The 14,779-nt window shown below is 42.1% G+C and overlaps 1 protein-coding gene across 1 annotated transcript in view; it reads right to left on the bottom strand.

Moving 5' to 3' along the window:
- The window catches only part of LOC111978647 (serine/threonine-protein kinase LATS2-like), a 23,899-nt gene extending 10,681 nt beyond the window's left edge, over positions 1-13,218 (bottom strand). The window contains 2 exon segments of the mRNA XM_070448625.1: positions 5,992-6,628; positions 12,978-13,218. Of these exon segments, the coding sequence (XP_070304726.1) occupies positions 5,992-6,348 (357 nt within the window). The 5' untranslated portion in view covers positions 6,349-6,628; positions 12,978-13,218.
- Between the last annotated feature and the right edge of the window lie 1,561 nt (positions 13,219-14,779).

The raw sequence follows: 14,779 nt of genomic DNA on the forward strand, positions 1-14,779 counted from the left end.
AGAAGATCTAGATCACAGTGAGTGCTGTGATTCCGTGTACCAGAAAACGCACTCAAACATCAAACCCCACCAACATGCCTTTTCAACCCAATGAACTGAAGAGAGAGTGTGTGAGAGTAGTGTCCTGAATTATGATGGACCAAGGGGATGCCACTGTTCAAAGCTATCCCCAGGCTCAAAGACCAAGCATACTGGTCTGGTGGTCTCTCAGTCCCAAGCTAAACAACTATATTTTAGTCATTGTCTAATTGAACATGTGTATTACGGTGTTTACACACAAAAGCTGTTACACCGATTACACAGTGTGATAATACATTGTTGTTTTCCGCTTATTTCTACGTGATTGTGAACAGAGACATACTCATCACACCTCTATATTCTGCCCCGGAGAGTAGCATTGCACGATAGAATGTAGACAATGTTCTTGAAGTAAAACCGTAAAGGGGTGTTAAATATTAGATCACACAGGAGCATTTTACACACAGTGGATGAGACGTGTGTAACTAATATGACCCTAATGCACCATGACACACCCAGACGACACGTCCACCACAGTACTTTACAGTGACAGTTCAGTAACATTTTCTGTTTGATTCTCCCAGGCGCAGATGGAGCCAGAACGGTTTGGGGCAGGGGTACCCTTGTACCCCTCACATGACTTGGAATACGGAGGAATGTGACCCTAACACACACACACCAATGGCACGCCAGTGGGATTCTATCAGTAGGAAGCAGCCACACAGAGACAACAAAAATAGTAATACAGAGAGAGAAAGAGGAATCCCAATTCACATATCTTTGCACAGCTTCGGAGTGTGTGTGTGTCAGTTTTTGGGTGAGAATTTGAGTGTGTGTTCCTTAGACTAAAACGGGAGTGTCATGAGGCCCCAAGACGTTTCCCGCTGCTCCGTACATGGGACAACGCAGCGCCAGCCCCGCAAGGAGATCAAGGAGGGGCTGAAGACAGCCGGCCAAGCTGATGAGCCAGGCTCCACGGGGGGCAGCTCCCGGGGCGAGGGGGGCCGCGGGGCCGAAAGCAAGAGCAAAGACCCCGGCAGTCGCCAGCAGACAGCACCGGCCCTCAGAAGTTAACAATTCCAGAATGCTCTGAGGGAGATCCGCAAGTCCCTCAGGCCGTTTGAATACAAGTCTGGACCCTCTTCTGGCTTCTACCACCCAGCTGGAGACGTCAACCGACAGTGCTGCACAGGAGCTGGTCAATGCTGGCTGTGACCGGTGAGGACTGGGGAGTGTGTGTGTGTGCGCTTGCTCTCAAGTGGAAGATACTGGTCTGTAATTATGTCTCTGCTTGAATGCTGGTTCATATAGATGTGTCTAGTGGTTAACTACAGTACTCACTAATGTGGCGGTAGAAAGCCCATTCACTGTCATAATAATAACATGATACACACATCACAACTTTCTCTGCAAGAGTACAGTACAATGGTTACATAAAGAGTCGACCAATTAATCGGAATGGCCGATTTAATTAGGGCCGATTTCAAGTTTTCCATAAACAATCGGTAATCGGCCATTTTTGGACACCGATCATGGGCCGATTCATTGCACTTCAACGAGGAGACTGCGTGGCAGGCTGACTACCTGTTATGCGAGTGCAGCAAGGAGCCAAGGTAAGGTGCTAGCTAGCATTAAACAAATTTTATAAAAAAACAATCAATCTTAACATAATCACTAGTTACTACACTGGTTGATGATATTACTAGTTTTATCTAGCTTGTCCTGCGTTGCATATAAATCGATGCGGTGCCTGTTAATTTATCATTGAATCATAGCTACTTCGCCAAATATATTTTTAAACCCTGCATAATTAGTTAATATTGCCTGCTAACATGAATTTCTTTTAACTAGGGAAATTGTATCACTTCTCTTGCGTTCTGTGCAACAGAGTCAGGGTATATGCAGGCAGTTTGGGCCGCCTGGCTCGTTGCGAACTCGTGAAGACTATTTCTTCCTAACAAAGACAGCCAACTTTCGCCAAAGGGGGATGATTTAACAAAAGCGCATTTGCGAAAAAAGCATAAATCGTTGTACGAATGTACCTAACCATAAACATCAATGCTTCTCTTAAAATAAATACACAGAAGTATATATTTTTAGGTAAAAAGAAATTCATGTTAGCAGGCAATTAAACTAGGGAAATTGTGTCACTTCTCTTGCGTTCATTGCACCAGTCAGGGTTATGTCAACAGTTTGGGCCGCCTGGCTCGTTGCGAACTTATTTGCCAGAATTTTTATGTAATTATGACACAACATTGAAGGTTGTGCAATGTAACAGGAATATTTTGACTTATGGATGCCACCTGTTAATAAAATACGGAACGTTTCTTTATTTCAATGAAAAAATATTCGTTTTATTTTCTAAATTATAGTTTCCGGATTTGACCATTTAATGACCTAAGGCGTATTTCTGTGTGGTTATTATGTTATAATTAAGTCTATGATTTGATTTTGATAGAGCAGTCCTGCTGAGCGTGTGGTAGGCAGCAGCATGCTCGTAAGCATTCATTCAAACAGCACTTTCGTGCATTTGCCAGCAGCTCTTCGCTGTGCTTAAGCATTGCGCCGGTTTAATGACTTCAAGCCTATCAACTCCCGAGATTAGGCTGGTGTAACCGATGTGAAATGGCTAGCTAGTTAGCGGGGTGCGCGCTAATAGCGTTCAAAACGTCACTCGCTCTGAGACTTGGAGTAGTTGTTCCCCTTGCTCTGCAAGGGCCACGGCTTTTGTGGCGCGATGGGTAACGATGCTTCGAGGGTGGCTGTTGTCGATGTGTTTCCTGGTTCGAGCCAGGTAGGGGCGAGGAGAGGGACGGAAGCTATACTGTTACACTGGCAATACTAAAGTGCCTATAAGAACATCCAATAGTCAAAGGTACACTGCTCAAAAAAATAAAGGGAAACTTAAACAACACAATGTAACTCCAAGTCATCACACTTCTATGAAATCAAACTGTCCACTTAGGAAGCAAACTGATTGACAATAATTTTCACATGCTGTTGTGCAAATGGAATAGACAAAAGGTGGAAATTATAGGCAATTAGCAAGACACCCAAAAAAGGAGTGATTCTGCAGGTGGTGACCACAGACACTTCTCAGTTCCTATGCTTCTGGCTGATGTTTTGGTCACTTTTGAATGCTGGGGTGCTCTCACTCTAGTGGTAGCAGAAGACGGAGTCTACAACCCACACAAGTGGCTCAGGTAGTGCAGTTCATCCAGGATGGCACATCAATGCGAGCTGTGGCAAAAAGGTTTGCTGTGTCTGTCAGCGTAGTGTCCAGAGCATGGGGCGCTACCAGGAGACAGGCCAGTACATCAGGAGACGTGGAGGAGGCGCTAGGAGGCAACAACCCAGCAGCAGGACGCTACCGTCCCGCCTTTGTGCCAGGAGGTGCACTGCCAGAGCCTGCAAAATGACCTCCAGCAGGCCACAAATGTGCATGTGTCTGCTCAAACGGTCAGAAACAGACTCCATGAGGGCGGGTATGAGGGCCCGACGTCCACAGGTGGGGGTTGTGCTTACAGCCCAGCACGTGCAGGACGTTTGGCCTTTGCCAGAGAACACCAAGATTGGCAAATTCGCCACTGGTGCCTGTGTTCTTCACAGATGAAAGCAGGTTCACACTGAGCACATGAGCAATGTGACAGGGCTGTAAGCACAACCCCACTGTGGACGTCGGGCCTCATACCACCACTCATGGAGTCTGTTTCTGACCGTTTGAGCAGACATCTGCAGCATTTGTGGCCTGCTGGAGGTCATTTTGCAGGCTCTGGCAGTCCCACCTCCTGGCACAAAAAGGCGGAGGTAGCGGTCCTGCTGCTGGGTTGTTGCCCTCTAGGCCTCCTCCACGTCTCCTGATGTACTGGCCTGTCTCCTGGTAGCGCCTCCATGCTCTGGACACTACGCTACAGACACAGCAAACCTTTTTGCCACAGCTCCGCATTGATGTGCCATCCTGGATGAACTGCACTACTGAGCCACTTGTGTGGGTTGTAGACTCCGTCTCATGCTCCACTAGAGTGAGAGCACCGCCAGCATTCAAAAGTGACCAAAACATCACCAGGAAGCATAGGAACTGGAAGTGGTCTGTGGTCACCACCTGCAGAATCACTCCTTTTTTGGGGGTGTCTTGCTACTAATTGCCTATAATTTCCACCTTTTGTCTATTCCATTTGCACAACAGCATGTGAAAWTTATTGTCAATCAGTGTTGCTTCCTAAGTGGACAGTTTGATTTCAYAGAAGTGTGATTGACTTGGAGTTACATTGTGTTGTTTAAGTGTTCCCTTTATTTTTTTGAGCAGTGTACCTTTGACTATTGGATGTTCTTATAGGCACTTTAGTATTGCCAGTGTAACAGTATAGCTTCCGTCCCTCTCCTCGCCCCTACCTGGGCTCGAACCAGGAACACATCGACAACAGCCACCCTCGAAGCATCGTTACCCATCGCGCCACAAAAGCCGTGGCCCTTGCAGAGCAAGGGGAACAACTACTCCAAGTCTCAGAGCGAGTGACGTTTGAAACGCTATTAGCGCGCACCCCGCTAACTAGCTAGCCATTTCACATCGGTTACACCAGCCTAATCTCGGGAGTTGATAGGCTTGAAGTCATAAACGGCGCAATGCTTGAAGCACAGCGAAGAGCTGCTGGCAAATGCACGAAAGTGCTGTTTGAATGAATGCTTACGAGCATGCTGCTGCCTACCACCGCTCAGTCAGACTGCTCTATCAAATATCAAATCATAGACTTAATTATAACATAATAACACACAGAAATACGAGCCTTAGGTCATTAATATGGTCAAATCCGGAAACTATAATTTAGAAAATAAAACGAATATTTTTTCATTGAAATAAAGAAACGTTCCGTATTTTATCTAACAGGTGGCATCCATAAGTCAAAATATTCCTGTTACATTGCACAACCTTCAATGTTGTGTCATAATTACATAAAATTCTGGCAAATAAGTTCGCAACGAGCCAGGCGGCCCAAACTGTTGCATATACCCTGACTGCGTGCAATGAACGCAAGAGAAGTGACACAATTTCCCTAGTTTAATATTGCCTGCTAACATGAATTTCTTTTACCTAAAAATATATACTTCTGTGTATTGATTTTAAGAAAGGCATTGATGTTTATGGTTAGGTACATTCGTACAACGATTATGCTTTTTTCGCAAATGCGCTTTTGTTAAATCATCCCCCTTTTGGCGAAGTTGGCTGTCTTTGTTAGGAAGAAATAGTCTTCACAGTTCGCAACGAGCCAGGCGGCCCAAACTGCTGCATATACCCTGACTCTGTTGCACAGAACGCAAGAGAAGTGATACAATTTCCCTAGTTAAAAGAAATTCATGTTAGCAGGCAATATTAACTAAATATGCAGGTTTAAAAATATATTTGGCGAAGTAGGCTATGATTCAATGATAAATTAACAGGCACCGCATCGATTATATGCAACGCAGGACAAGCTAGATAAACTAGTAATATCATCAACCATGTGTAGTTAACTAGTGATTATGTTAAGATTGATTGTTTTTTATAAGATTTGTTTAATGCTAGCTAGCACCTTACCTTGGCTCCTTGCTGCACTCGCATAACAGGTAGTCAGCCTGCCACGCAGTCTCCTCGTGAAGTGCAATGTAATCGGCCATGATCGGTGTCCAAAAATGCCGATTACCGATTGTTATGAAAACTTGAAATCGGCCCTAATTAAATCGGCCATTCCGATTAATTGGTCGACCTCTATTATGTAACCATTGTACTGTACTCTTGGCAGAGAAAGGTTGTAGTGTATCATTGAATTATTATGACAGTGAATGGGGCTTTCTACCGCCACATTAGTGAGTTACTGTATGTTAACCACTAACACACGTGACTATAGAACCAGCATTCAAGCAGAGACATTAATACAGACCAGAGCAGTTTCTTCCACTTGAGAGCAAGCGCACACACACACACTCCCCAGTCCTCACCTGGTCACAGCCAGCATTGACCAGCTCCTGCAGCATCTGTCGGTTGACGTCTCCAGCGGGGTGGGTAGAGCCAGAAGAGGGTCCAGACTTGTATTCAAACGGCCTGAGGGACTTGCGGATCTCCCTCAGAGCATTCTGGTAATTGTTGAACTTCTGAGGGGGCCGGTGCTGCTGCTGGCGACTGCCGGGGTCTTTGCTCTTGCTTTCGGCCCCGCGGCCCCCCTCGCCCCGGGAGCTGCCCCCGTGGAGGGCCTGGCTCATCAGCTTGGCCGGCTGCTTCAGCCCCTCCTTGATCTCCTGGAGGCGCTGGCGCGTGTTGCCCATGTACGGAGCAGCGGGAAACGTCTTGGGCCTCATGACACTCCCGTTTTAGTCTAAGGAACACACACTCAAATTCTCACCCAAAAACTGACACACACACTCCGAAGCTGTGCAAAGATATGTGAGATTGGGATTCCTCTTTCTCTCTCTGTATTACTATTTTTGTTTGTCTCTGTGTGGCTGGCTCCTACTGATAGGAATCCCACTGGCGTGCCATGGTGTGTGTGTTTTAGGGGTCACATTCCTCCTTATTCCAAGTCATGTGAGGGGTGACAAGGGTACCCTTGCCCCAAACCGTTCTGGCTCCCATCTGCGCCTGTGGAGCAAGATCAGAACAGAAAATGTTACTGAACTGTCACTGTAAGGGTACGGTGTGTGTGGACGTGTTGTGGTCATGGTGGCATAGGGTCATATTAGTTACACACGTCTCATCCACTGTGTGTAAAATGCTCCTGTGTGATCTAATATTAACACCCCTTTACGGTTTTATCTTCAAGAACATTGTCTACATTCTATCGTGGCAATGCTACTCTCCGGGGCAGAATATAGGAGGTGTGAATGAAGTATGTCTCTGTTCACAATCACGTAGAATAAGCGGAAACAACAATGTATTATCACTGTGTAATCGTGTAACAGCTTTTGTGGTGTAAAACACCGTAATACACATGTTCAATTATGACAATGACTAAAATATAGTTGTTTAGCTTGGACTGAGAGACCACCAGACCAGTATGCTTGGTAGGCTTTGAGGCCTGGGATAGCTTTGAACAGTGGCATCCCCTTGGTCCATCTAAATCAGGACACTACTCTCACACACTCTCTCTCTCATCATGGGTTGAAAAAGGCATTTTGGGGGTTTGGATGTTTGAGGCGTTTTCTGACACAATCACAGCACTCACTGTGAGTCTAGAGAGTTTTCCGAAACAAACACATATTTGGGACGGTAGTGCCAAGCTCCACAACAAGTTGCCCAATCTCCAGAATCTTTAGACTAGGTTCCCATTGTTGTGATGCTTTGAGCGCCGCGTCCACCCATAGAGCATTCCATTCCACAAGTAAAGACAAGAAAGCTCATATCATTCCATCACGGGGCAGAGAGGACCAAAATAAACAACAGAAACATGGATTTCCCCTAAAGAACAACAGACAGAGGAGGGTAGAGACATGGTCTCCTGAATGTTTAAAAAACACTAGTAGGAGCAGCTTCTGGCCAGCAGTTGGAATGGTAGTTGACATAGTACTGATGTGTATAGTGTATATAGTGTACAGATGAATAATTGATCACTCATGAACTGCACTTTTCTATCTGTATATGTCCTCCTCTATGCTTGATTATGTGTTTTTATGTATGCACAGTGCCACAAACAAAATTTGTGAAGCAAAAGGCCTTTGTGGCACTGACTGATTAGAGACACCTGTACTGTTAATCACACAGGATCTCCTATGGGAAACAACTGGCTCTGATGTTTGGAATGGTGGCTGCAAAAAAAATGATCCTCACAGAATGGAAGTCACCCACCCCCCTTGCTTCAGTAGATGGCTAGCAGAAATGATTAACACCATTCACTTGGAAAATATATATATTTTTTAGGAGCAACTCCTCCAGCAGATATCTCAAGGTTTGGGTTCTGTTTCTGGAGCGTCTGGACAGAGACTGACTGTGAACACTGACTAGGATTCAAATATATCTGCAGAAAGAACATGGTGTCAACTATGATGTCACCTCCAATTTAAAAAATATATATTCTGGTTATTTAACTACAGTGGGTGAAGTGGATTTACATCCGGTAACGAAATTCCATCATGGGTCCCTGATCTGTACTATACAGAAATGCATAATTATGGATATGAATATCATTCTCTTCATGGTGATGTATGCTAACTAGGTACAGAAAGGTAGAAATATGTAATATCCTTATTGCATGTTTGGGTATTATTCTACACACTGGATATTATTCTAATGAGCTCTCCCACCAAAGAAGATCACCTTTGGTTACTCCGCACCAGACCAAATCTGAATCAATCATTGACATCTGTGTTTCACAAGTTTGGACATTACAAACATACAGTACAGTAGATATGTACAGTACAGTACATTATACAGTACTCAGTCACACTTTATTTGGATAGTCCGGATAGTCCATTTGTAGATGCTTTACAGATGGTCATACTGTCAACAAAACAAATCTGTTGATATGCAACTGTTTGCTAAGGTTACGTTTAGGTATAGAATAAGGATAAGGGTTAAGGTTAGGGATAGGGTAAGGGTTAAGTCAAGTGTAGGGTTAGGATAAGGGTTAAGGTTAGGGCTAGGGTAAGGGTTAAGTCAAGTGTAGGTTTAGGATAAGGGTTAAGGTTAGGGCTAGGGTAAGGGTTAAGTCAAGTGTAGGTTTAGGATAAGGGTTAAGGTTAAGGTTAGGGTTAGTAGATGCTGAAATGTAACTGATAGTCTGTAGAGCATCTACAAATGAACTATTCAAATAAAGTGCTACCCTCTACTCTACTGTGCTCTACTGTACCGTAGAGAAATCTACTCTACTTTTCTTGACTGTACTATTCTCTACTGTACTCTGCTGTCCAAACTTGTGAAACATAGATGTCTATGAATGGTTCAGATTTGGTCCGGCCAGGGCAGAACGACCAAATTTTAACCACTTTTCAATGTCCGTGATCAGTGGGTGAGGATGCTTGTTACAGTAAATGGATAGAGGGTAGGTGGTAGGTGTCAGTATGAGCCGGAGGTGACATTAACACAGAGAGAGAGAAAGAGGTTGTCCAGACTGTTTTTAGTCTTGCTTTTACCACCAGACGACAGAAAGAGTAAGAAAACAGCGATGAGCTGAACACAACAGCATGCCAGTGGAAGGGAGGACATTAGGTGACCCAACTGTGGTTTGTGACTACCATGATTTCCCATTGTAGCCAATTCAATTGCATTAAATCTGATACTGATATTTTGGTAATTCCGTTACCGATTTGTTAACAGAATTATGAGTTTTAATCACTTAATAATTCATAAACAAACTTGATATACAGTACCAGTCAAAAGTTTGGACGCACCTACTCATTCAAGGGTTTTTCTTTATTTTTACTATTTTCTGCATTGTAGAATAATAGGGAAGACATCAACACCATGGAATAACACATATGGAATCATGTAGTTACCAAAACAAAAAAGTGTTATATATTTTATATTTGAGATTCTTCAAAGTAGCCACCCTTTGCCTTGATGACAGCTTTGCACACTCTTGGCATTCTCTCAACCAGCTTCATGAGGTCGTCACCTGTAATGCAATTAAATTAACAGGTGTGCCTTGTTAAAAGTTCATTTGTGGAATTTATTTCCTTCTTAATGTGTTTGAGACAATCAGTTGTGTTGTGACAAGGTAGAGGTGGTATACAGAAGATAGCCATATTTGGTAAATGACCAAGTCCATATTACGGCAAGAACAGCTCAAACAAGCAAAGTGAAATGACAGTTCATTATTACTTTAAGACATGAAGGTCAGTCAATACGGAACATTTCAAGAACTTTKAAAGTTTCTTCAAGTGCAGTCGCAAAAACCATCAGGTGCTATGATGAAACTGGCTCTCATGAGGACCGCCACAGGAAAAGAAGACCCAGAGTTACCTCTGCTGTAAGGGATAAGTTATTTAGAGATAACTGCACCTCAGATTGCAGCCCAAATAAATGCTTCACAGAGTTCAAGTAACAGACACATCTCAACTTCAACTGTTCAGAGGAGACTGCCTGAATCAGGCCTTTATGGTCAAATTTCTGGAAAGAAACCACTACTAAAGGACACCAATAAGAAGAAGAGACTTGATTGGCCCAAGAAACACGAGCAATGGACGAGCAGTGGAAATCTGTCCTTTGGTCTAATGAGTCCAAATTTGAGATTCTTGGTTCCAACCTCCATGTCTTTGTGAGATGCAGAGTAGATGAACGGATGATCTCTGCATGTGTGGTTCCCACCGTGAAACATGGACAAGGAGGTGTGATGGTGCTCTGTTGGTGACACTGTCAGTGATTTATTTAGAATTCAAGGCACACTTAACCAGCATGGCTACCACAGCATTCTGTAGCGATAAGCCATCCCATCTGGTTTGCACTTAGTGGGACTATCATTTGTTTTTCAACAGGACAATGACCGAACACACTTCCAGTCTGTGTAAGGGCTATTTGACCAAGAAGGAGAGTGATGGAGTGCTGCATCAGATGACCTGGCCTCCACAATCACCGGACCTCAACCCAATTGAGATGGTTTGGGATGAGTTGGACCTTAGAGTGAAGGAAAAGCAGCCAACATGTGCTCAGCATATGTGGGAACTCCTTCAAGACTGTTGCAAAAGCATTCCTCATGAAGCTGGTTGAGAGAATGGCAAGAGTGTGCAAAGCTGTCATCAAGGCAAAGGGTGGCTACTTTGAAGAATCTCAAATACAAAATATATTTTGATTTGTTTAACACTTTTTTGGTTACTACATGATTCCATATGTGTTATTTCATAGTTTTGATGTCTTCACTATTCTTCTACAATGTAGAAAATAGTAAAAATAAAGAAAAACCCTTGAATGAGTAGGGTGTGTACAAACTTTTGACTGGTAATGTAAATAAAACACTAACAAATTGGTAGGCCTACCTTTAATTGTTACTTCTGTAAAATGTCATCATCCTCCCTCCTTATGAGGGAGAGAAATGAGAAACTATCTTCAAGATGCGGGTTTTTGTGACAAAATTACAAGGCACAAAGCAATGATTCTTAAACTTACAGAAGGCAAATCATTTTTCCAAAACGAAATATAAGAGTTGATATTTGTTGACAGGGGTCTTAACTTCAACATTATTGTGTGTTGATGTATGTATGATACCTTTTAAGACTCTTTCTGGTAGATGTTGTCTAAGATCCCCTTTACACCTGTTTTACCAGAAATCAAAGCCTTTGCATTTTCCTAATGTTTGGGATGGAACATGGTTGAAAAATGTAAATATAATTTAATTTCTCAAAAATATACTCTTAGCTTTCATTTGACACCCAATTGGACATGCTCCTATGAACGTCACGTTGGTGCTCACAGGTCCTTTGGGATGGAAATGCCCTGGCCTGTCTTTACCAATGAGGTCCTCAGTCTGCAATGCCTGATAATAATGTCTGAGTGGTTGTGGTTGGGATCCAATATTTGATTACATGTGGAGACACAAGTCACACAACGGTAACAGAAAAGTACAGAGATCCTTTCAAACATGTAAAACATAAACAAGTTCACTTGAATGCTACCATTCATCACATTGAAGCTGTTGCTGTAGATCCAACCTAGATTTAGGTCGGAATGAAAGTATATTCATTTTGACGAGATTACTTTGATTCAAGTTATTTTAATCAAGAAGTCAATAATGTAAACAAATACAGTCGGCTAATATCTGATCTCCTGATGCGAGATGTAGGTTTGCAATGAATGTTACACATTAATTCTATTGAATTCAAGTCAGATTCCCAGACAGTAACACATAATACAATAAGCCAGTCTTATCAATACAATCAATACTCACAGGCTTTTATCAATAGATAACATCTGATCCGGTTAGAATATGACTTTTAAAATGTATGCTACAGTCACAATTAAACGAATGGGCTATTCATTGTAATACCTGCATAATAGTAATTTTTTATTATCTAGCCTATATTAACATTTTTGTAACATTATTTGTGTGCCTGTTATGTTGTTTAAAGGTAGACCTAGAACAAGGTTCCTACCTTGAACCTCATGTGTTATTGCACACCTGAATGAAACGCATGGTTGCATCAGTGCCAATCTATTAGCCTGCTGTACTAGACTGATAATTTGGCATACACTACGCAAACTACTCTTAAACAGTTAAATTGTGGCAGTTTAAAACAAGTATTTATATAGAAAGTTATTCCATTATAAGTTACAGAAATAAAATGTCCAAACTTAATAAACAATCAGTGAGAAGTTTCTGCTATTCAAAAGTTTATCAAACAGCATCATAAAAAAATCTGGACATTAAGGACAATGGTGCACATCACACAAAAAGACAGAMTGTTTGCAGCCCGTTTACAGAATGAGAGACCATTATGGAATTAAATAATTCACCAAACATTTAATGCAACCAGAAACATCCTAAGAATCCATATTCATCTCAAAGAAACATTTTAAGACACATTCGTGTTTCAAAGGTACATTTCAACACTTTTAACACGTCATTTAAATATTATTTTGCCACGCTTAAGACCCCCTCCCACCCTAGCCTTTAGTGAAAACAAAACCATTGTAAAATGACATTTGTTTCAATATCCTAAACACATTGATCACGTCATGGGTTTTCTTGTCGAGGTTGTGATTAATTAGAACATTTCGAGACTGAAAAAGATTGTGGGGCCTTCTCAACTTTGCGCTGGAAGTTTTAAGATCTATCGGCCGATCTGAGCGCAACTCTGCAGCCTGGAGCAGCCCGACATTCCAATGTAGGGAGAATTTCAGTCCCAGCAGTCTCTTCCTCTGGCCGAAAGCTAGTCGCGTTGGAAGAAATCCGAGGCTTTATCTTCAATTTACATAAATGTCAGTACTGAAAAGAACATTTATCTTTGTGTTTTCATCAAAATAGTTAGGCTTTCCCAAAAATATGATGAAGATTTGAACTTACCATGTGATAGAAGTATCATTCAGCTTTAATCCGAGAAAGAATCCAACCAAATACGCTTTTCGGGAAAACTTTATATCCAATCCTTTGTTGCACAATCCATACGATAATGTATCGAACTTTTTCAACGGTAGGCTCGAGTAAATATCATGAGAAGAGACTCCATTTTCTCCCAACTACAGGCAGAATTAGAATGCAGTACAAAGTTGGACACTTACTGCATTGTTAACATTCCTGGAGTCACGTGAGGGACCAATGCACGTCAGCACCGCACATATTCTAGGCGGGGCTTCCTAATAAAACTTGGCATTGATTCTTGCATCCAGTAAAAACCCTGGTTTTAATGTCTATTGCAAAACCACTGTAAAACAAAATGTGTACATTTCTAAGGAGAATCCGAACACTCAAAACCATTCAATATATATATTTTATTTTCATAGGCAAATAAACACAACCAGTAACCCTTGACATCAAAGGCCAGGATGCTGACAGTTTGCATCATGGAATGCCTTTCGATACTGTTAATCACTTTTTATTGATTCAAAGATTGTCTGCAATCGGTATGGACGAGGTGAAAGGTGTCCCACAGGGTTCGGTTTTAGGTCCTGTACATTTTACTGTCTATATAAACAATGTTGGTCTATCTGCAAAACATTGTGTATGCTATTTCCCCCAAGGTCGACCAGGCTGTTTCAGAGTTTCAATTTAGATGTACCAGATCTGGTACCTGGTCTCAGGGATGGCTAACTCTAGAGATCCCTTCAATCGGAGTTGGGTAGATGTGCTTTTTGGTTTTTTTGCAACTTATGTGTGGAATGTCCAATGCACTTTAAAATTGGAGGAATTTGTGCCTCTAGGGCAAGTGTCCCCAATTTTTTCTTGAGAGGATGGTCGGGCTGGAACATAATTATAAATCATTTGTAGGCCTACACTGCAAATTGACTGCAAGAAGCCCAAAAAAACAGATATAGTAGTTGACAAAACCTTGATTACATTGGGATACGTTCACATATCCCTCTTGGGAACAGATACTTGGGAACAGATTTCCTCAATTAAAATCACTAAGTTCCTGGTAATTTTATAGTCTTATGTCGAACAACAAAAATGTATATATATATATGTATATACAGTTGAAGTCGGAAGTTTACATACACATAGGTTGGAGTCATTAAAACAAATTTTTCAACCACTCCACAAATTTCTTGTTAAATCAAATCAAATGTTATTTGTCACATACACATGGTTAGCAGATGTTAATACGAGTGTAGCGAAATGCTTGTGCTTCTAGTTCCGACAATGCAGTAATAACCAACGAGTAATCTAACCTAACAATTTCACAACAACTACCTTATACACACAAGTGTAAAGGGATGAAGAATATGTACATAAAAATATATGAATGAGTGATGGTACAGAACAGCATAGGCAAGGTGCAGTAGATGGTATCGAGTACAGTATATACATATGAGATGAGTAATGTAGGGTATGTAAACATTATATAAAGTGGCATTATTTAAAGTGGCTAGTGATAATTATTTTTTTTACATACATTTTTACATTATTAAAGTGGGTGGAGTTGAGTCAGTATGTTGGCAGCAGCCACTCAATGTTAGTGGTGGCTGTTTAATAGTCTGATGGCCTTGAGATAGAAGCTGTTTTTCAGTCTCTCAGTCCCTGCTTTGATGCACCTGTACTGACCTCGCCTTCTGGATGATAGCGGGGTAAACAGGCAGTGGCTCGGGTGGTTGTTGTCCTTGATGATCTTTATGGCCTTCCTGTGACATCGGGTGGTGTAGGTGTCCTGG

The sequence above is a fragment of the Salvelinus sp. IW2-2015 genome, linkage group LG2, assembly GCF_002910315.2.
Source record: "Salvelinus sp. IW2-2015 linkage group LG2, ASM291031v2, whole genome shotgun sequence".
Lineage (NCBI taxonomy): Eukaryota > Metazoa > Chordata > Actinopteri > Salmoniformes > Salmonidae > Salvelinus > Salvelinus sp. IW2-2015.